General features: G+C 38.5%; 1 protein-coding gene across 1 annotated transcript in view; it reads right to left on the minus strand.

Annotated features, from left to right (window-relative positions):
• Window positions 1-2571: 2571 nt before the first annotated feature.
• Window positions 2572-21598, minus strand: part of LOC149086439 (cytochrome P450 302a1, mitochondrial-like) — a 38301-nt gene continuing 19274 nt past the window's right edge. Inside the window, exons 5-10 of the mRNA XM_089255551.1 lie at window positions 17380-17584; window positions 14263-14425; window positions 12426-12592; window positions 5562-5640; window positions 2956-3153; window positions 2572-2843 (exon numbers count right to left, since the gene is read on the minus strand). Coding sequence (XP_089111677.1) covers window positions 2733-2843; window positions 2956-3153; window positions 5562-5640; window positions 12426-12592; window positions 14263-14425; window positions 17380-17584 — 923 coding nt within the window. The 3' untranslated portion in view covers window positions 2572-2732. The remainder of the gene's footprint in view (window positions 2844-2955; window positions 3154-5561; window positions 5641-12425; window positions 12593-14262; window positions 14426-17379; window positions 17585-21598) is intronic.

Raw genomic sequence — 21598 nt, forward strand, 5'->3', positions numbered from 1 at the left:
TTATCAGACTTCCTCATTTTTGTGTCATTTTAAGCGTCCTCATACGGTTTTGAAATTTATTAATTTTCTCCTTATTTTTTCAGGTTTCTGTAATTATTTTTCCTATTTCTTTCTGGGGGAAAAATTTGCTTTGCTAAACTGATATCTCTTCATTGTTGTGTGTGCTTATATGTCCCCCTCCCCCCACGCTTCCACCCGTCGCCGTAGAAATTCATAGAAAAATAATACCCAAGTTTCCTAAAAACGTGACAAATATTTTTCTATAGCCACGGTTTTATGCACTTCATTAAAGTATGATGAAGACAGAAAACCCAGCATCTATTATACTATCTAGAATACCATTAATTCGTTCAGCTATACAGTATACAGGAAGAAACAGTCAGTAAAAGAAATAATTTCGATATCATTGAGAGAAATAATTTCAGAATCAGTGAGAGAAATAATTTTGAAAAATTAAGTAGGAAAAAATAATCAAAAAAGTTTTTTAGAATTACGGGAAGAAAAATTATTTCAGAAGAAATAGAAATTTTCAATTTTGGGGGGCAATGCGGTGTGTGTGATTCTTCTTACAATTATAAATGCTGCAGTATGCCTTGGTGTGGCGGTCAGCGAGCTTTATGGGAAGTTCGAATTTAGCCCGCAATGTGTGAAAGGTTGAAGACCCCTGCTTTAAGCTGTTTTAGTCTCTATATCTTTAACAGTTTTTTTTTTTTTTCAAAACAGATCGAGAATTCTCGACTGCCCTATATGTTGCGGAGAGAATTTCTTCCAGCAAAATAGAGAAGTAAAATTTATTTGTTGATTTATTACTTACATAGATTCATTTTTTCTCCTTTTCTGATTGGAGCCGAAAATAATTAATTGAAAAGAATCCCCCGCTATAAATTCACCTGGGATTTGCTGTTTTATATCCCTCATATTTCACTTTGTTTTCTGGAATCAGTAAAATTTCACCCTTTACACCAGTGGTTCCCAAACTTTTTGGAGTGTGACCCCCCCCCCCCCCCCCTTTAGACAAGAAATTTATCGGTGATTCCCCCTATAGATAATTTGCTGTCCAGAAAGTACTTTTCGGGACTCCAGTTTCTCTCGGTTTTAGTTTGGCGATATTGAGTTTTAATGATATTTTCCTCTAAACATATATATTTTATTTTATTTATTTATTTTTTTGACGTAGTAAGTGTTTCTTATGCAGGATGGAAGTGTAGCAAGGTGTGTGTTCCTTAATTTTTATGTAAAAGGTGATTCAGAAAGATTCATTCGATTTTAAAATGTTTTTCACTTGATATCGATCACTAATAATATTTTTCATACAACTTTGACACATTTCCCCCTTTATATTCATATATTACTTATATCATTGTGTTTTTAATTTTAAAACATATTATACAATTTTGAAATCGCATCATCCTCTCTAATTTACCCTGTACAAGTATTAACTTGATATATTGTACAAGTAGAATTCGATAAAATTATATTGTAGGATACATGTTATGTAACTGAGCTGAGTGAAGGCATCTTTTAGTTTTGACGTATTTTTATTTACGTTGCGAAAAAAAAAAAGGAATTTTTTATTTGGATGTTTTTATTTTTGAGAATTTCTCGGGGACCCTCCAGTTCATTGACGTGACCAAGCGCGGATCCAGTGCGGGGGGTGGAGACGATCGCCCCCTCCCAAGAATAATATGGGGAAAAATTTGTCAGTCTTATAGAGTATCATGAGAACCCGAGTTCGAACTCACCGTCGTCACAGTGGTAGTCGGTTGAGTTGGTCTTCTGCGGGTCCCAACTTCGAGGCACAAATGCGAACCGATCTCCCCGTTAAAAAGTCTCGCCGCAGAGAGCAACAGGCCTACAACGGTATACTATTCAATCATTACACTCCATGCATGGTTAGAAAAATTGATGGCAGATGGCAGCACTACACATAACAAGCATTACACAGAAACAAACTTCATGGAAGGTTCACCATGCACGCACACACACATTCCAACATGTACCAATTCGTTAGAAGTTTCGCTGAGGAATATAGACGAGGTGCATGTCTGGTTTAGCAGTAGTAGTAGTTCCATAGAATACGGGATGATCCGGTGCATCTACACTATAAGTCGCTTCTCTGACACATCGCCCTGGATCCGCCTGCCTCTGCTCTATTCATGTTTGCCTAGGATTCATTCGCAATTGAAATGTTTGCCTAGGCTTCCTTCGCAGCTGAAGATACGTGCCTCCATTGAGTTCACAACTGAAGAGCCTGCCTCCACTCCATTCCAAAGATGCGATATATTGGCATTACATTCCACTCCATGCCTAGGCTTCATTCGCGGCTGAAGATGTCTTTCTTCGCTCAGGCGTGGATCAAGAGGGGGCTATGGGAACTACCGCCCTTCCAAGAGCCGTATTATATGGGGAAATCGTCTGTCCCGTAAAATACGGGACGACGATCAAACACAGTTCGTCCCTCCCGTCACATTGTTCTGGACCCACACTTTGAGAACCGCTGCCTTACACTATAATCTATAACATAATCATCTAGAACAGTGAAAAAGGAACTTGTGTCCATGAATAATTGAATTCAAGGGGGTAAAAAATATTATGTTTATTCGTCGAAAGTATTTTAATTTCCGATCAACAGCGAAAAGTGTCGTATAATAAGCAAAATGTATAAAACAGTTCGAAGTTATTCGTTCAAATGCTCTTCTTTCTCTTTCAAAATTTCGAGTTTTTCAAAACTCTCAATATCTATCTATAAACTGTAAGTTGAGAGGCTTGTCTGGGGTCAAAACCAACCGCATTTTCGAAGAAATATCGGGCCCATTGTATTTCAACTTGAAATTCTGTAGAACCTATAAAACAATCAAAAATATAATTCAAAAGAGGAAGAGATTCGTTGATTACATTGTGAATATTATCTACGGCAAAATATCATTGTGATTTTTTTTCCCTTTCTAAAGTTACCTTGAGGAGTATGATTCGCATCTCTTGTTCGGCAAATCTTTGACCTATGCATTTTCGAACTCCAAGACCGAATGGCAGCATCGAACAAGGATGAGCAGGACGCTTTTCATCGATCCACCTTTCCGGCTTGAATGTGAATGGATCCTTGAAAAAACGCTCGTCCCAACTAATCACTGGATTTACGCCTAAGCAGAACACCTATGATGAAACACATGTGTAATAAAAAGTACTACTACTACTAAACCACACATGCACCTCGTCCACATTCCTCTGCTGAACTTCTAACGAATTCGTACATGTTGGAATATGCGTGTACATGTGATGAGCATGATGTGAGCATGTAATGCTTGTTACGTGTAGTGCCGCCATCTGCCATCATTTTTTCTGACTATGAAAGAAATGAAATGACAGAATAATTGTATCTTTGAAATTATTGTATCTGGTAACCTTGCACTAACCTAACAGCACGCTAGGAAAAGAAAGGAGTAAAGAAAATATATCTATGTAATTAAAAATTATATCAGAGATAAGGTAGATAAGAATATTATTTTTTTTATAGAGTCCTCTTTTCACCTTCACCCTGTGTTTTCTTTTTCTCTCACATTGTATAATAGAAAGAACATATTTTCCATCCTCCGAACCCGTCTGATCAACTGTCAGCTATTGTTCACGTTTTGATAACAGAAGGAGAAAGGCGGAGTTCGAAACGTGTGTGTGTGTTTCTATTATCCTTTCACTTTGGGGTAGTTTAGGAATAGTAGGAGGAGAAAGGCGAAGTTCGAAATGCAGTGATACCTCGGCTCACGAATTTTTCGGCTAACAAAGATTTTTTTCGGGATTTTTCTGCCTCGGCTAACGAACATTTTCGTTTATATGGATGCACGCGCTAACATAAAACAGCTGCGTCGTAAGCTGAATTTTTGCGCTAACCACAACAGAATAACTGTCACGTGAGTCTGATTAACAGCTCGTGTATGATTTTTTTTTTTTTTCAGATATGCCTCCACTTCTCATTCTGCAAGTTGAATCGTTCCATGTAAAGTGAAAGATTTAGCTAACAGAAAATGCAGAAAAAAGGAGTATGTGTTCTCAGAGTGCGCTTTGTTTCAGTGCAAAACTGAAGTAGCATCAAACTGAACAGTCTGGACAATAAAGGAGCTTTATTTGTTACCTGCATGTATCAGACACTGTAATGATTTGACAAAATCACAAATGAATGGGGACATCCAAGAAGACGACTGGGTTATGTCAACAAAATTGGTTATGTTGGTTATATATACAGGGTGATTATAAAAAAACTATCCCGACATATGGGCCCCTAACTATCATACCATTCACAGAAACTGAATGAAATTTTGGCATAAGGTATTTTGATGTATGCGCTCAAGAATGATATGGAAAACAACAGTGTCACTCTAACAGTTACGGTTACAGTGAGAAAATTTCGAAAATATCAAATGGCAACACCAAGTTTTTTTGTATTGGAATGTGATCTCCATTGTGAAAAACCCTAAATAGCGTTCGAACGGCAACTGTAGCATGAAAATCAACGGCGGTAGATAGGCTAAAAGTGAGGACAACCAATAAGGACAGAGAAGCAGCATAAAATAAAGCATTTTATTGTGTTTCACAAATTTTCCACATGACCTTGTGGAGCGAGGACTAATCAGGCTGGGATCTCAGCCGAACAAACGGTGTGACGAATGAAACGAACATTAATGCTCTGGTGCACGGCAAAGTCCTTTTTACTTTTTCCTTGCCTAGCTCCGGGGATTTTCGTGCTACAGGTGCCATTCCAACGCTATTTAGTGTTTTTCAGTATGGAGATCGCATTCCAATACAAAAAACTTGGTGTTGCCATTTGATATTTTCGAAATTTTCTCACTGTAACCGTAACTGTTAGAGTGACACTGTTGTTTTCCATATCATTCTTGAGTGCATACATCCGAAATACCTTATGCCAAAATTTCATTCAGTTTCTGTGAATGGTATGATAGTTAGGGGCCCATATGTCGGGATAGTTTTTTTATAATCACCCCGTATATATAGTGTATAATGAACGATCTATTCAGCACTTCATCTTCCTGTAAATTCTCATTTATCCAATTTTGAAGCTGTTCGCTTCAACCTTTGGCTAGTTTTCGTTTTTTTTTAGCGTTCTCTCTCTCTCTTTCTCTCTCTCCTTGTCGTTTAAAAAACTTATCTTCACACTTTGGGCAGTACTTGGCACGAATTAAATGGTTTCCATAGAAACATATGGGAAATCACGTTCCGGCTAATGAACGTGATTGCGGAACGAACTATCTTCGTTAGCCGAGGTATCACTGTATTCCTTCCACTTTGGGGGTATTACATGAATATGCGTACAGTATAAATGGTAGATAAAGATAGAGTATTTCTGTTGTTTGTTTTTTTTTTTGCAAAGAATATGCCAATTTTACAGAGGGTTCGGCTATTTCCATTGTGCTAATTATAATGCGGATCAATAGCATTTATAAAATCATTTAAAGGGTTGAAAATAAAATAAAAATATAACTTCTAAAGGTTATTTCATTAGAAAAAAAAAATTGGTTCAACGCTTCAGATTGTATTTAATAAAGTCTTACGTCTTTGGGAACTTCGTATCCACCGAAACTTGCTGATCGATGAAGAATTCTTGCAAAACCGCCACCCGTTGGAGTTAACCTACGGAGGAACAAGAAAGTACATTCATCAACATTAAACTTTTTATTAAGCATGAAAAGAACTAAAAACAATGAATTTCCCTTTCAGTATCTATGAGTACATACAATTTAATGCTAGTATGATACCAATAACTCAGAGTTTACACATTCAAAATTTGTCATGTAGTCTTTCATTTTTGTTTTCAGGAAAATACTTGGAAACTACTTTTCAAATGATTGAGTCAGTGCGTGGTGAGAGAGAAAAATGAGTCCAACTAAAGTTAATGAGTCGTCATTGGACTATTCCTGCGGTTCTCAACTTTTTCTGACTCGCGGAACCTTTTCAGTGTATAATTTCTATGGCGAAGCCCTGTTTAACTCGAGGAGCCCTTTTTAGTATGTTATTTATGTGGCGGTACCCTTTAGACCTCTTTTTTTGTTCGTTTATCAAATTTATTGATTTATTTTATTATCCTCGAGTGGCCACGGAGCCTCTGGGAAGTGCACATGGAACCCAAAGGCCTCCGCGGAGCACAGGTTGAGAACCGCTGAACTATTCAAAAACGGCCGAAAGAGTGTCACTGACTCGATCATTCGAAAAATTCTCAGTGAATTATTTCCCTAGCAGAGCAGAGAGAGGGGGAGGGAGTTTATACTTGAACACTGAATTCGACATGGTTGCTTGCGACGGAAAGCCTTAAATAGTTTACCACTACGATTGAAGTACAAACATTTGAGGAATCAGTGGCGAAGAAAATTAGTAGAATGGAAGAAGGGTGGCAAAACTCCAGCTCTGCCTAGAGTGGGGATGAGCAAACTACGGCCCGCGGGCCAAATGCGGATCGCTTAGAGGTTCTATCAGGTCTGCAGGAGAATCTGTGGCGCTACAATTCTAAGCATAAAAATTCCAATTAAAAATCAATGTCCGAATACGAAAAAAAAATTGATTTTTAGCCCGTTTTTAAAATTTTTATTCATCACTGCCCTAGAGAATGAAGGATCAGATCATCGAGTGACCTAGAGAGTTTGCAAGCACGTTAGTCAACAAAAGAGTGACCTAGAGCGTGTGCAGGCATGCGATTGACCACAACAATGTAGATGTATGTGAATGATAAAAATAGTGACCTGGAGAGTGTGTGAGCATGGGTGTGATCAAAAGAGTGACCTAGATGCAAGGAATCAGATCAGTGAGCGACCAAAACAGTGGCCTAGAAAGTGTACAAGCATGTGAGTGAATTACCAAAACAGGGAGGAAGGCATGTGAATGACCAAAAGAAGGACCTAGGGAGTGTGTGAGAAAGAGCACCAAAAAAAGTACGCAAGCATATGAGTGACCAAAAGAGTATGCAAGCATGTGAGTTACCAAAAGTGTGAGTTAGACACAAGTGTATTTACAAGGGCGGGGACCAAGCGGACTATTGCCAAGGGCGGCGAATTCGAGTAATGACGGCGGTTCAGTCCATATTCTTCGGAATATGGGCTGGGTCGCCGTTTCGGTTAGTAAGTAATGAGCGGTCGAGAAAATTAGACTGTAAAGGGCGTCAAAATTCGTGTATCCCACGGGCAGCAAAACCGTAAAGCCGCCTCTTGCCGCACGTGATTGTTATTACTGGTTACCTACAGTAACGTATATACGTATAAAATATAAATATTTGTTAGAAAATCATGTCAGAACCAATTTTCAATACACTGAAAATTTAATTAAATATTTATTATTTAATTAAATTTTTTAAATTCATTTATTTTAATTTATTAAAATTTTATTGACGATTAACTCTTATGACGCCACTCTTTCTGAATACTCTTTGTCAATATTTTACCGATTAAAATGTCAAAAAACCACAATTAAATAAAAACTACGTTTCCCCTAATTGTTTTGAGCAACGCAGTTGAAATTCAATTAAAATAGTTGACATGTAATTGTAAATCTAAGTGTTCTTAGTTAATTTCTAGGAGATTGTGTTTTCTACTTTTACAAATAAAAATTAACGCAGGCAACAAACAAGCCTCTAAAATTAGGTTTTTCCAAAAACGTTCAAGGTAGCTATAGACAGCTGAGATACTGTCATTAAAAAAAAAAGAACATATTCAAATTTTGTTTTAATTTCAATAAAAGTATTGTGACTAAGATATTGCTTTTTCCATAATTATCATCATTTAAAAATCTATTCAAATGCGTTTAGATGAATTGTTAATGCAAAAAATATTCGGTTTTGTTCAAATATTTTTTTCTTTTTATTTACGTAATTATTATTATTATGATTATTATTCGTTGAATTTATTGGAATTTTTTAGTGATCGACCCTATCAGGTGGTTGTAAACAGAGGCGTATTTATGGTTTTGCTACCTGTGGGCTACTTACTTTTGCCACCAATCACCCATTCTATAATTTTCTTGACCACTCGTTCTTCAAATTTTCCGCCCTTGCAAGAGCTCGGTTAACCCCCCTCCCGTTCTTGGAAATACACCTGTCTCCAAGTCATTCTTTCGGTCATTCCCATGCTTGAATACTTTGTGCTCCCTCCCATGCTTCTCAAACTGTGCTCCGCGGATCCCTGGTGAGCCACTACCCTTTGTCAGAGGCGCCTCTGGAGAATCGCAGATAAGCGTTGATTAGAGCAAGGGACGTCGCGAGGGGAAAAAGTTTGAGAACCCCTGGTCTAGGTCACTCTTTTGATCCCTCCTATGCTCACACACTGTCTCGGTCATTCCTTTGCACACTGATCTGGTCGCACTCTAGAGCAGCACTACGCATAGCAAGCATTACACAGAAGACGACTTCCCGTTAGGTTTACAATACATACATACATGCATGCGCAACTTCCAGCATGGCCCAGGTCTTCTTCGACCACCTGCTAAAACATCTTCATTGAGACAGAGCAACGGGACATGATCTGGATAGGAGTTCGTACTCTGGGTCACTCTTTTTGTTTCTTACTGATCTGGTCGCACTCCAAGTCACATTATCTACGTGATTGCACAATGCTTAGGTTACTCAGATGCTCCCAAACTCTCTAGGTCACTCTTTTGGTCACTCATTGACTTGATTTCTTGCTCTCCAGGTCACTCCTATGCTACACACTCTTTTGCATATACATAAGTATCTCAATTTCCTGATTTCAACATACAGCAATTAATTATGATAATCAAACAATATAAACAACGATGATACAAATAAAAAGACCTGAAAAAACAAGGTGGTAGAAAACAAAAATTTGTTCGTGAACTGTCAATATTCAAAGAAATCTCTAAATTTTATAATGTCATTCAAGAACCAATATATTGCAGAAATGTTAGTTTGTCAGAAATTCAGGAATTGATTGATGTGTCAAGTTTTCGTCTAGGTGTTTCGATCGATAGTATGTGTAAGCATTATAGTGAAAAAGAACATGCGACCAGGTCTCGAGAGAATTTTTATTACAAAATGTACAGTTTTCGACTGGGTTTATGAGAAGCACCTTTCCATTCACGTAAATACGTTCTTTTCCGGGTCGAATTTGGACAAAAACTCTCTTGTATTTTAAATCGTTATTATTCAGAAGAAATTGTTCTATTCCAAGGCTAGATTTTTCACGAGACTATACTGGAGAAATGATGTAGCATTATATGCATTTGATAAGTCTACCTGTAAACTTTGATCGCATAGAATCTGAAGAATTTTCGGGATGTGTGTTTTTACCAAGTTTGGGTCCATAGATTCTTTCAGAAAACTCAATCCACAATCGTAGAATATTCTCCACACGAAGAAAAGCCAGTCAAGTCTATCAGGGAGTGAGTGTTTGCCAACAATTGGCCAAGACATAGTCTCGTGAGTCTGAAGTTTGGCATTTTTAGAATTCTAACAAAAAAGGAGAGAATAAACTTTTTGAGTAATATGGACATTATTGGTTGACCAAGTTCACATCTGATTATTTAGCTTGGTATGTCTCGCGGAAAGTGCAATAGTTTTCTCGGAAAAAAATTTAGTACAACATCGAAATCATCCAAATATTCTGGGCTCCAAGTCGGTGCACCATGTGACATAGTTGATACAACCGGAGAAGAGACTAAATGCAATATTTTTTTTTTTTTTTTTAACCGAGCACAACTCAGGTCTATCGCCATAGGCGATTTTCTACCTAGTGAGTTGTGCCGGAAGTGTAATTGTGTGTACCTAACAGTCTGAGTGCGTATCTATAGTTTGTTTCAGGTTAACTTTGCAGTGGAGAGAAAGGTAGAGAGTGTATTCCTTCGCCGCAAAATATAGTTCCCATACATCGGAGGTTTCTGATGATCATTTATATAGAATATTTCAAATTTTTTTATGATTTTGAAAAAGATACTGAAAAAATACCGTTTTGAACCAATGTATATTCGTTTAAAATTTTTAAATTAGAAAAATATTGGTTACCATTATCAAAAATCCATGGCGAGCTCAAGAACATTTTGGCGCGATTTCCAAGAAATTTTCCCCGCCAATATTACTATCGTGCTTTTTTTTTTTGATTGCTCAGAGAGAGAGAGAGAGAGAGTTATATATATATATATTATATCGTCATTTTGTTGAATTTTTTCCGATACAATTTTTCATTCAGTTTTGCATGTAGTTATAGGCCTACACACCCAGACGAATATTCAATTAGTTTCTTTTTCTCCCGAAAATAACCTCCAACGAATTCAAATATTCACTCATAGATTACAGCAAGTGTCCCTCTTTCACGACAGCGCCGATACCGTTGTGAGAGGCTCTCTTTATGGGGGTAGGTTACGGTTCCAGACCCCCCCCCCCTCCCTTTTTTTTATATCTATTTCTTGCCGTGTTCGTAGGATAGGGGTGGTTTCTGAATTCCAATAGCCGATAGCGGAGGGTGTTGACATAAGTAATGTCTATTTTTCACCCACACCAACATCCTCCCCCACAGCAGAGGCTGTTCTTCCAGATGACCCTTCAGTGTCTCTCCAGATAAATATAAATAAACAAGAGAGAGAGACCCACAATGGTTTAGGCTTGCAGTGTATTTTTTCCTTCTGTTACAGTTGTATCTTTCTTTTCACCAGAGATAGACACGCTAAAACGTTCTCCGTTCTTTTTGGCAATAATGCATAAAGCACGTTATTGAAAAAGAAGAGGAATTTTGGATTGCAGGTGGCCTGATGGAACACATGTTGGAGCAACAACAATTAATAAGTAATAGAGAATCAGATAGTTCTACAACGTCAAGTGAGGATTCCATAGAATGGGAATCCGTGAAAAATGACTAAAACTGTAGTGATAATAAGTGGCATCGACGTATACCGTGCGTTCGGGTGGGTGAGCGACGGAAATTTCGGCAAGAAAAGTGAGTAAAAGAATTCTAAATTTCGCCTTATCATTTTTATTATTATTATTTGGGGCTATTCCCAAATTCAAACGTGAAAACCGGGTTAATAGGAGTTACTAAGATACTTTTCAATAAAAAAAAATGATTTCAAAAACCGCAACTTTGATTTCTGAAAGTATCGACAATGATTTTTTTTTCTTCATTAGCTAATTTTTTGTTACTAACTGACTGCAATTTTTTCTACAAGCATTACGTTACACGTAAAAAATATTTTTTTCTGCGAGATTGGCGAGAATCAGCCATACCTTACCGAGGCCGCGCATCGATACATAGGTTAAGAGGCTTTCGTTGTCATAGCAACGAGTGATGCGGTTCCCTCGTAGCTTCTTCTTCACTGCAAAGTTAACCTGAAACGGACTATAGTGTTGTGTATGATTTTTCTGTGCTGCCATCTATATCTCAGAAGTGAAGTGAGTGATGTGTCGTGACTGAATATTCGTACTGTTTGCAGGTCTGTCGCTCTCTGTGGCGAGACTTTTTAACGGGGAGATCGGCTCGCATTTGCGCCTCGAAGTTGGGAACCACAGAAAACCAACTTCAGCCGACCACCACTGTGGCGACGGTGGGGCTCGAACCCGGGTCCCCGCGATGCGGGGACCCCCGGATTGCTAAATGCAATATTGATTGATGAAATCCTAGACTGTGGATAAGGATCGGCCAGATTGAGCTTATTGCGTTTTTTGCTTTGGAGATGAATTTGATTTTAGCTGTCCGAAATTTTTCGGAAGATGAAAATGAAATTCCCAAATATGTGTAAGACGAAACGCAAGTTTGATATACGAATGAATGAAATCAGGATGATTTTGATCCTATTAGAATGCAATTAATCCTTATAGAATGCATTTGTACAAGATGTTCAATTGGGACGTTGATAAGTGCTCGCGAGCACGAAATCAGACATGGGCATAGAGCACTATGGGTGCTACAGGGAACACCGTGGTGCTCGCGAGTAACAGGATGAAGATGCCTTTTCTAAATGGAAGAAGGGCAGCAAAATTTTTACAAGTCACAGACGGTAACCATCGATTTAGATCACTCATCAACCTGGTCTCTGGCTCTCTTGGTCAATCTTTAGGTGAATCATATGCTTGCACACAGTTTCGGTCACATATGCTTGCACACACTCTTAGTCACTCTCCTCGTCACTCACCTGCTTGCACGTCACCTTGGTCACTCTTTTGGTCACTTACTTTCTAGGTGGGGGTGGATTTATGGTTTTACCACCTGTGACTTGTAAAAATTTTGCTGCCCTTCTTCCATTCCACTAATTTTCTTGAACATTCATTCTTCAAATTTGCTATCCCTCTGAACTTGCCGCCCTTGGGCTATAGCTTACTAAGCCCCTCTGTAAATACGCTTCTGGTTGTGTGAGTCCTATTTCGCTCAATATATTCAAGTAGTACAAGATTGCTAGATGACTAAAGTTTATGTAAAATGTTTCTATGCCTGTGAGATTCTCGGATGCAAGCATGCATATAATGAAGATTCTGGTAGGTCTCCGGTGTCAGCTCCTCAACTGAAGGCACCTTATTTCTTATTTCTTCGTATAGACGCTCTTGGACGTCGGGATTCTTGGCCATATTGTACAGGAGAAATCCAATAGCGTTCCCGGTCTGAAATAAATGCAAAAATATACCTGTCATTATAACATGCATTGGGAATCCCCCCCCCACACACACACACATATTCAAGTTCATTAGGGGTTATTTTCTTCTGTGATTCGACGGCAATGTTTTAGGACCGTGGACGCTCGGCTCGAGTTCCACGGGCCTAACGAGTTTTTCACGAGTCCTCTAAAATCTATGTAAGAGATTTCAGAGACGTGCGTAAGATCCACGTTTTGAGCAGACAGAGTCTGAAGGATGGGGCGGAGGAGGGGGGGGGTGAGCACAAGGAATCTCTTCCAGAGAAATTTTGAGTTACTAACCTTCAAAAAAAATTTAAAATTAACAGAAATCGATTAAGACAGAATATGACTGTATTTCATCAGTATTTTAATTTTTTCACAAAAATATTTAAAATTTTTGATTGCCTTGGGAGGTAAGGAACCTCCTTTGCCTCTATCTAAGGACACCCGCCTCTGAGAGATTTCTGTTTTTGAATCAATTCTGAGCATAGGCGTAAAGTTATTGGATAGATAGATAGATAGAACCGCTCACAGCCCCGGACTGATGCAAAGCACCTTACTTGTTTCGTGGTTTGCCATCGCAAGTTCTTGTGAGCAGGGCCGTAACTAGAGGGGGGGGGGGGCAATTGCCCGGGCGGAAAAATTTTGGGGGCGACAGTTTTAGGTGGGAACAAAGAACACCATTACAAAATTATCGAATTTTAATGCTGTGGGGCGGCAAAATAATGTTTGCCCCGGGCAGCTGAATCATGTTTGTCCCGGGCGACAAAATCCTAGTTACGGCCCTCCTTGTGAGAGACATTATCCGGAATAGTATATTGGGAAGGAAAATGAAAGTTTCTTTAGCCCCGTTCACATGTGTAAGATTGGGGGTCGCTTTGGTGATAATTACCGGCATGACAACTTTTTTCCCTTCGTAGGGAAAAAAAGGTAGGAGAGAAGCTCATCAAAAAAGCCCATCTTTCTTGGGGTGTGTTGGTGGTCGACACCGACTTTCTCTCCCATAATCCTTTGCGCAGCAAAAACTACTATAAGCTCCTTCGTCAGCCATCTTTAATCAACCACTTCCGTTCGACCCACGTAACTAGTGACGAGTTCCGGAAAGAAGAGGGGGGATTACCGGCATAAACTAAACGTCAAATGTGAATGGTTTGTAGCGGAAATTCCCGTTACCGGAAACTTCCCGGGATGTTTTATTGCACATGTGCACAGGGCTTATATGTACTAATGGAGATCTTGGGATATGTTGGGGGGGGGGGGGGGAAGAAGGGATATGGGCCAATAAAAATTTACTCCTGTGATTCTGAGGGTGTCCTACAGAGAGCTTGAAAATACTGAGGATACTTCAGCACTTTCGGAGCACTGATGCTCTTTTCATTATCACACACAAGCTAAGTAACTCATGTAAAAAAACATTCTAACTGAATGAGGGGATAAAATTTTTCTGTTCAGATCTTTAGGCAAAATAACGGAAGGATTTTATATGGCCTTTAATTTTTTTTCCCACTAACATACTTTCATTAATTATAAGATTCCGATTTTTGTGTGATACTGATTATATATTAGATGTGACACATGTGGGTACGCGAAGAAAAGAAAAACATTGAAAACAAAAGCTGTGTCGTATTATTTTGCATTGACGTTTTCTGAGCTCACCGCATCAATTCCTCCAGCGAAAATTTCCGTCATGAGCAAACGAACTTCAATATCTTTCAAATTCTTTTCCTGTGACAGAATCTTCAGAAGCTGCAGAGTGGGTTCCTTATCTTCGCCATGCTCTATCCGATACAATGCTGTCTCCAGACAGTTCGTCGCATACCTGAAGTCAATGCAAAAAAACCACGGTAAATTTTTGATTTAAATCATAAAATTTCAAGTAATTTCAATTAAGTTCGGAACGAAAGCAAATAAAAAAAGGTTATGCCATGTTCGGGGGGGGGGGGAACCCCGATTTTGTACATTTGAATTACAAGATAATTTTCGAATTTTCTACGTCCTTCTCTCCCTCCCCCCTTTGAAAATTATTCTTTTTCCAATATGTATCGGTTGATAACAACACCGTTCAAGGTTCTTGAGTTCAAATCGTTACTTACGATGAGCAGCACTTCTGCTGCCATCTGTTGACAAAAGATGATGCGGAGGAAAGACGAAATTTCGTAAACATAATGCACTAAAAACCCAATTACGCAGTCAGTCGTGAAAAACTAAAATTGATATAAAATACATATACTAATTCGTGCATACATTATTTTTTTGCCACAGTTTAACGTGATACTTTCATGTTACGTAATGTCACGTGTTAAATGCAATAAAAAAATTAAGCATCCGCCATGAAGACAGATGGCAAAATCACACTGAAAATAAAACCTGCATAACTCTGCCAACACAAATACGGTGGATGTGGCCCTGAGTGGGCGTGCGACATCCATTCAAAACTAGGGTTACCAGAGGCCCTCATTTCGGATGTCATTTTAAGCGTCCTCGTACATTTTTGAAATTTATTCCTTTTGCCCTCATTTCAGATCTAAGGAATGTTTTCCTTTATCAAAAGAAGAAAAAAAAAAATATTGCTCTATAAAACTAAAATCTGTTCATCTCTCTCTCTCTCTCTCTCAGTGTGTGTGATCCACTTCATTTATTTGGTTTTTCCCCACATATATTCACTCTTTCAGGAATCCCAGGGCTGCACTTACTCTTTATTAAATATAAACCTCGCGTATTAACCCTTTTAACATATTAAAGGGTTAATACGCGAGGGTTATATTAAAGGGTTAATACGCGAGGGTTATATTAAAGGGTTAATACCCTTATATTCACACATATCAGTGCAGTCGACGTACCGTCTTTGTCCAGACGCCGATGCATCCGAACCGTTACAGTCAAAACTATTCACACATATCAGTTCAGTTCCAGTCAGGTTTCAGGCTAATAGAAAAGGAATTACGAGGGGAAATAGTTCGAGTTTTAATCTCCACATTTAAATACGAATTTCATAATAATAGTTAGATTGATTAACAGACTTCGAAAATTTATGAACACGATGTGGTGGCTCGTGTAGAATGAATATTAAATTACAATTAAATAAAATTTTATGAATTACAAGTTTAATTTTCAAGAGATAAGCCGCAATTTCAGGCGCTTCCAAAAAACAACTGACCTCGTCCTAGCAAACCATGGAGGGTGAAAGGTGAAATAAGAAATTGCGATCAAACAAATTTTTGCAAATTTTTTTTCGGCATGTAAGCCGCAATTAAAGGCTCTTGCTGAAATCCTCTTTTCTCGCACTAGCAAACCGACGGCTGATGGGCGCGAAGGGTCAAATGATAAATGGTGATCAAATCAATTTATAGATGTATTTGTGAATGGATAAGTCACACTCAAACTTATAAACTATTTGCATTCTCCCTCTACTAGCTTATCCATCCACACTCGCCAAGTGTAGTGTAGCTCAGAAGCCCGCTCGCGCGCGTGTGTGTGTGTTATAACCGTCGTATTTCTCTTATTTCTCTTCTTGTATAACGCAATTTTTTTATCATCAATAGCAAGAATAATAAGCAGTAGCATGAATAATTTTTAACAAGTCTACCTCTCTATGCCATCGTCTAATGACAAGCCTAATAAATTGTGTCCTCTCGAGCCTAAAATTACGGCTTATCTGCCGAAAAAAGAAATTAACAAAAATTCATTTGATCGCAATTTAAGATTTCACCCTTCGCCCCCATCGGCAGTCGATTTGCTAGTGCGAGTAAAGAGTAGTAGTAACCCTACGTCTGTGGCCTAGAAAAATAGTAACAGTAGTTCGGTTTTGAATATGGTAACGCCATAATGGTTTTTCTAGTATAGTGGTGTCATCTCTTGTGACCAGAGGTAAATGAGTAAGGAAGCAAAAGCGTGCATCCCTATTTTGGAATTTCTACATCTATTACACCAACTCTGGCCATATCGCTATTTACTGTCATTAATGAGATTAGGTGGAAATGAAGGTGCTGTCTATCGGCGGTCGCCTCAAGCTCGTTAGGGAAAATACCTTACCTATATCTTCCTTCGGGTTTGAAACAGGGAGCGTTACAGCATCCTTCATCTCTTACCACCACGCCATTCGGCCCCAATTTTTCAAATCTGGTAACCCTACTCAGAATACACGTTTCGGCATGTAACGCCGTTAGAAATTCCCCAGAATTCCACTGTTTACGAGGTACGTGTGGGGGTTAAGAAGTAGTGGAAGTAGTATTAAAAAAAAAGTTTATAACACTTGTTTTAAATTAATTTACTAATTTAAAACGAGTGTTGTAAACTTTTTTATATATGTAGGGAGGGGCAAAAGCATACATGACATTCAAAATTTACATAGTTAATTAACTGGCTTCAAATTTTGGTAACAACCAAGAGGTCCAATGGACGGACCCCACAAACTGATATTAACTAATATTTTTTCTTTCTTTCAAACCGAGCACAACCCCGGTCTATCGCCATATGGCAATTTACTACCGAATAAATTGTGCAGGGAGAGTACACGTGTACCTCACAGTTTGAGTGAGTGTATAGCGTTGTACATGAATACTTTAGTGTTGCCATCTATTTTTCAAACGATGAGTGAAGTGTAAAGGTTGAACATTTGTACCGCAATAGACCTGTTGCTCCCTATGGTGAGACTTTTTAACGGGGAGATCTTCTCGCATTTGCGCCTCGAGGTTGGGAACCACAGAAAACCAACTTTGGTCGACCTTCAACTGTTGACAATCGAAAAGTCGTGTGATAACATAAGATTATTACCGTAATAAAAACTTTTGAGCATTTTCCAGTTTCCGATACGTAGGGGTCCGAAATACCTTCCACCAGGGGAATCCCAAGAGCGTGTCGGCCATGGACTGGAGATTATCGTGAGCTGCTTGAGTGAGCTGTTGACTTTTCTGGCGAGCTGCCTCGTCTCCGTGGTCATAGAGCCCCATTCTCGTACCAAAGCACACCACGCCGATTGCTGCAAAACACAGTTAATTAACAGATATAAAATTTCACAACAGCATTACTTGGGGATCATTTGGGAGTAGTGTGTGTGTGTCTTCATGATACAACAGGATTTAAAATACTGTAATTCTATTTATTCTCTTGTGCACCATCAAGTGAAACCGTAAGAGACGGGGGGGGGGGTGACCGTGAATCATGAGTTCCAAATACATACTTTTGTTATATAAGGGGGAAATTATTATTTGTCCCTAAAAGAGGAGTGACCGCATCCGAGAGGTGTCCGTTGAGAGGGGTTTTTCTGTATGCAGACTGCTACTATTACTTAACCGTACATACACCTTAGATATACACTCATGTCCAAAAGTTAAGCATAATTGCTGTTTATGTGAACATTTCAGGAAATCTACATCATGAAGGAAGGAAACGCAGTGTGTTGGTGTAGCAGCGTTATAGAAGAAGAATAAAATGCAAAACACAAGGATAATTGAACGTCACGTAAACATTACTGATTATGTTCAAGTGAACGGTCATTTCTTCTTCATACTTATTTTAATTTAATTTAATTTTTATTGCAAAATATGTGTAGTGCACTTATCATGTAGGGGTATAAATAATCGTTCTTCTCTCCTCATTGGCTATTCTTCTCATTTATAAAAGCGATTGCACATGTGCAAACAAAACCAACATTACCATTCGGAATCAGCATCCTGAACCATAGCTATGTTCAGTTAATCAATTAATTAATTGACGGATCATCATACATATTTACAATATATACGAGCGTGTTCGATTCCCCCCCCCCCGCCCCATTGAACTTCAAGTTATCCATCTGCCTGTTTCTGCTTCCAAAAATGCTTATAATGCTTAGTCCGTTTCAGGTTAACTTTGCAGTGAAGAGGAAGCTACGAGGGAACCGCATCACTCGTTGCTATGACAACGAAAGCCTCTTAACCTATGTATCGATGCGCGGCCTCGGTAAGGTATGGCTGATTCTCGCCAATCTCGCAGAAAAAAATATTTTTTACGTGTAACGTAATGCTTGTAGAAAAAATTGCAGTCAGTTAGTAACAAAAAATTAGCTAATGAAGAAAAAAAAATCATTGTCGATACTTTCAGAAATCAAAGTTGCGGTTTTTGAAATCATTTTTTTTTATTGAAAAGTATCTTAGTAACTCCTATTAACCCGGTTTTCACGTTTGAATTTGGGAATAGCCCCAAATAATAATAATAAAAATGATAAGGCGAAATTTAGAATTCTTTTACTCACTTTTCTTGCCGAAATTTCCGTCGCTCACCCACCCGAACGCACGGTATACGTCGATGCCACTTATTATCACTACAGTTTTAGTCATTTTTCACGGATTCCCATTCTATGGAATCCTCACTTGACGTTGTAGAACTATCTGATTCTCTATTACTTATTAATTGTTGTTGCTCCAACATGTGTTCCATCAGGCCACCTGCAATCCAAAATTCCTCTTCTTTTTCAATAACGTGCTTTATGCATTATTGCCAAAAAGAACGGAGAACGTTTTAGCGTGTCTATCTCTGGTGAAAAGAAAGATACAACTGTAACAGAAGGAAAAAATACACTGCAAGCCTAAACCATTGTGGGTCTCTCTCTCTTGTTTATTTATATTTATCTGGAGAGACACTGAAGGGTCATCTGGAAGAACAGCCTCTGCTGTGGGGGAGGATGTTGGTGTGGGTGAAAAATAGACATTACTTATGTCAACACCCTCCGCTATCGGCTATTGGAATTCAGAAACCACCCCTATCCTACGAACACGGCAAGAAATAGATATAAAAAAAAGGGAGGGGGGGGGGTCTGGAACCGTAACCTACCCCCATAAAGAGAGCCTCTCACAACGGTATCGGCGCTGTCGTGAAAGAGGGACACTTGCTGTAATCTATGAGTGAATATTTGAATTCGTTGGAGGTTATTTTCGGGAGAAAAAGAAACTAATTGAATATTCGTCTGGGTGTGTAGGCCTATAACTACATGCAAAACTGAATGAAAAATTGTATCGGAAAAAATTCAACAAAATGACGATATAATATATATATATATAACTCTCTCTCTCTCTCTCTCTCTGAGCAATCAAAAAAAAAAAGCACGATAGTAATATTGGCGGGGAAAATTTCTTGGAAATCGCGCCAAAATGTTCTTGAGCTCGCCATGGATTTTTGATAATGGTAACCAATATTTTTCTAATTTAAAAATTTTAAACGAATATACATTGGTTCAAAACGGTATTTTTTCAGTATCTTTTTCAAAATCATAAAAAAATTTGAAATATTCTATATAAATGATCATCAGAAACCTCCGATGTATGGGAACTATATTTTGCGGCGAAGGAATACACTCTCTACCTTTCTCTCCACTGCAAAGTTAACCTGAAACAAACTATAGTTAAAGCTGTGAAATTTCTTCGATGTACTTTACACACACGGACCCGTAATTAATTTTAAATCATCATAAACTATATAAATTTATGCAGTTGAATATTAAAAGACAATACGGAGGCATTAATTTTCATGCTTGAGAAGATACAAATAAAAAGTTGAAATCAATGTTATTGCATGGATATCCAATTCAAAAGTAGGTCCGGCTAATTACTTCATATTTAATTTTCTGAGCTTGGTATATCTTTAAGCGAACTCAATGTTTCAAAAATTCAGAATTTAATACAAATTTTAAAATTATTGATGTGGCGGAAAACAACAGTAAATTTCCGTAAAATCAGGCAATATTAACACTCATTTCTATAGGGATCATCCTTTGCCTGACCCTCAAAGTGATGCTATTATTTTGACGTCTATTCAAAAAGCTCTCATTAGTGGGAGGATTGAAAAAGTCCCAAACCATTACACAAAGGCATAAACTATTATACATATACTAACAGGATTAGAGAAGTGACAAACCATTGTAAAACAGCATATAGAGCGTCTGAAACGCATTGCTAGGGGACCACGGTAACCAAAGTAAACGTTCCAGAAGTGATTGTTGAGGACCAAAAACCATTGTTGCCCGACAGTTTTTTGCCCATTTGGGGCATTTACCCTGCTCTGTCTAAATTTTAATGCAGCCTATCGTTCAAGTCGGATCTTATTTGGTATATATGCAAAATTTGGTGACGATCGATCTAAAATTGTCGATTTGCATGGAGAACATATACACACACAAGACATAAAATCAATTATATATATATAGATATATATTACTGCCAAAAAAATGTTCGAAGTTGGCCACTTACCCAATTGACCCGACCAATGTCCGAAATTCTGGCTTTCGCTGAGCTTTAGCCGGCCCCTTATTGATATACAGCCCTATGCTTCGGGGTCATCGCGAAGTTGGCGTATTTTTTGTGATAATTATGATTTTTTATAATTAGTCATAGCTAACCATAATTATCATGGTGAGCTATGGCAACCCCAACGATCAAAGGAATCTGAATATCGATATCTTAGTAAGATAAATAAACTGAAGAGCCAAAAAAACTGGTACAGGCATGCGTATGCAAATAAAGAGACATGGAACCAATCAGAGTACGGCCCTGCGTTCGGCAACGCCTACATAACACAACAAGTGTCTGGCATAGTTGTTAGATTGGTTACTGCTGCTACAATGGCAGGTTATCGAGATTTAAGTGAGTTTGAACGTGGTGTTATAGTCGATGGATGAGACATAGCATCTCCGAGGTAGCGATGAAATTTGTAGTTTCACGTACGACCATTTCACGAGTGTATCGTGAATATCGGGAATCCGGTAAAAAATTAAATCTACTACATCGCTGCGGCCGGAGAAGATCATGCAAGAACGGGACCAACGACGACTGACGAGAATCATTAAACGTGACAGACGTGCAACCCTTCCGCAAATTGCTGCAGATTTCAATGCTGGGCCATCAACAAATGTCAGCGTGCGAACCATTCAACGAAACATCATCGAAATGGACTTTCGGAGCCGAAGGCCCACTCGTGTACCCTTGATGACTGCACGACACAAAGCTTTACGCCTCGCCTG

Source organism: Pholcus phalangioides, unplaced genomic scaffold, assembly GCF_987345545.1.
Source record: "Pholcus phalangioides strain wild (caught in Gottingen) unplaced genomic scaffold, Ppha-v1.0 ptg000004l_1, whole genome shotgun sequence".
NCBI classification, from domain to species: domain Eukaryota; kingdom Metazoa; phylum Arthropoda; class Arachnida; order Araneae; family Pholcidae; genus Pholcus; species Pholcus phalangioides.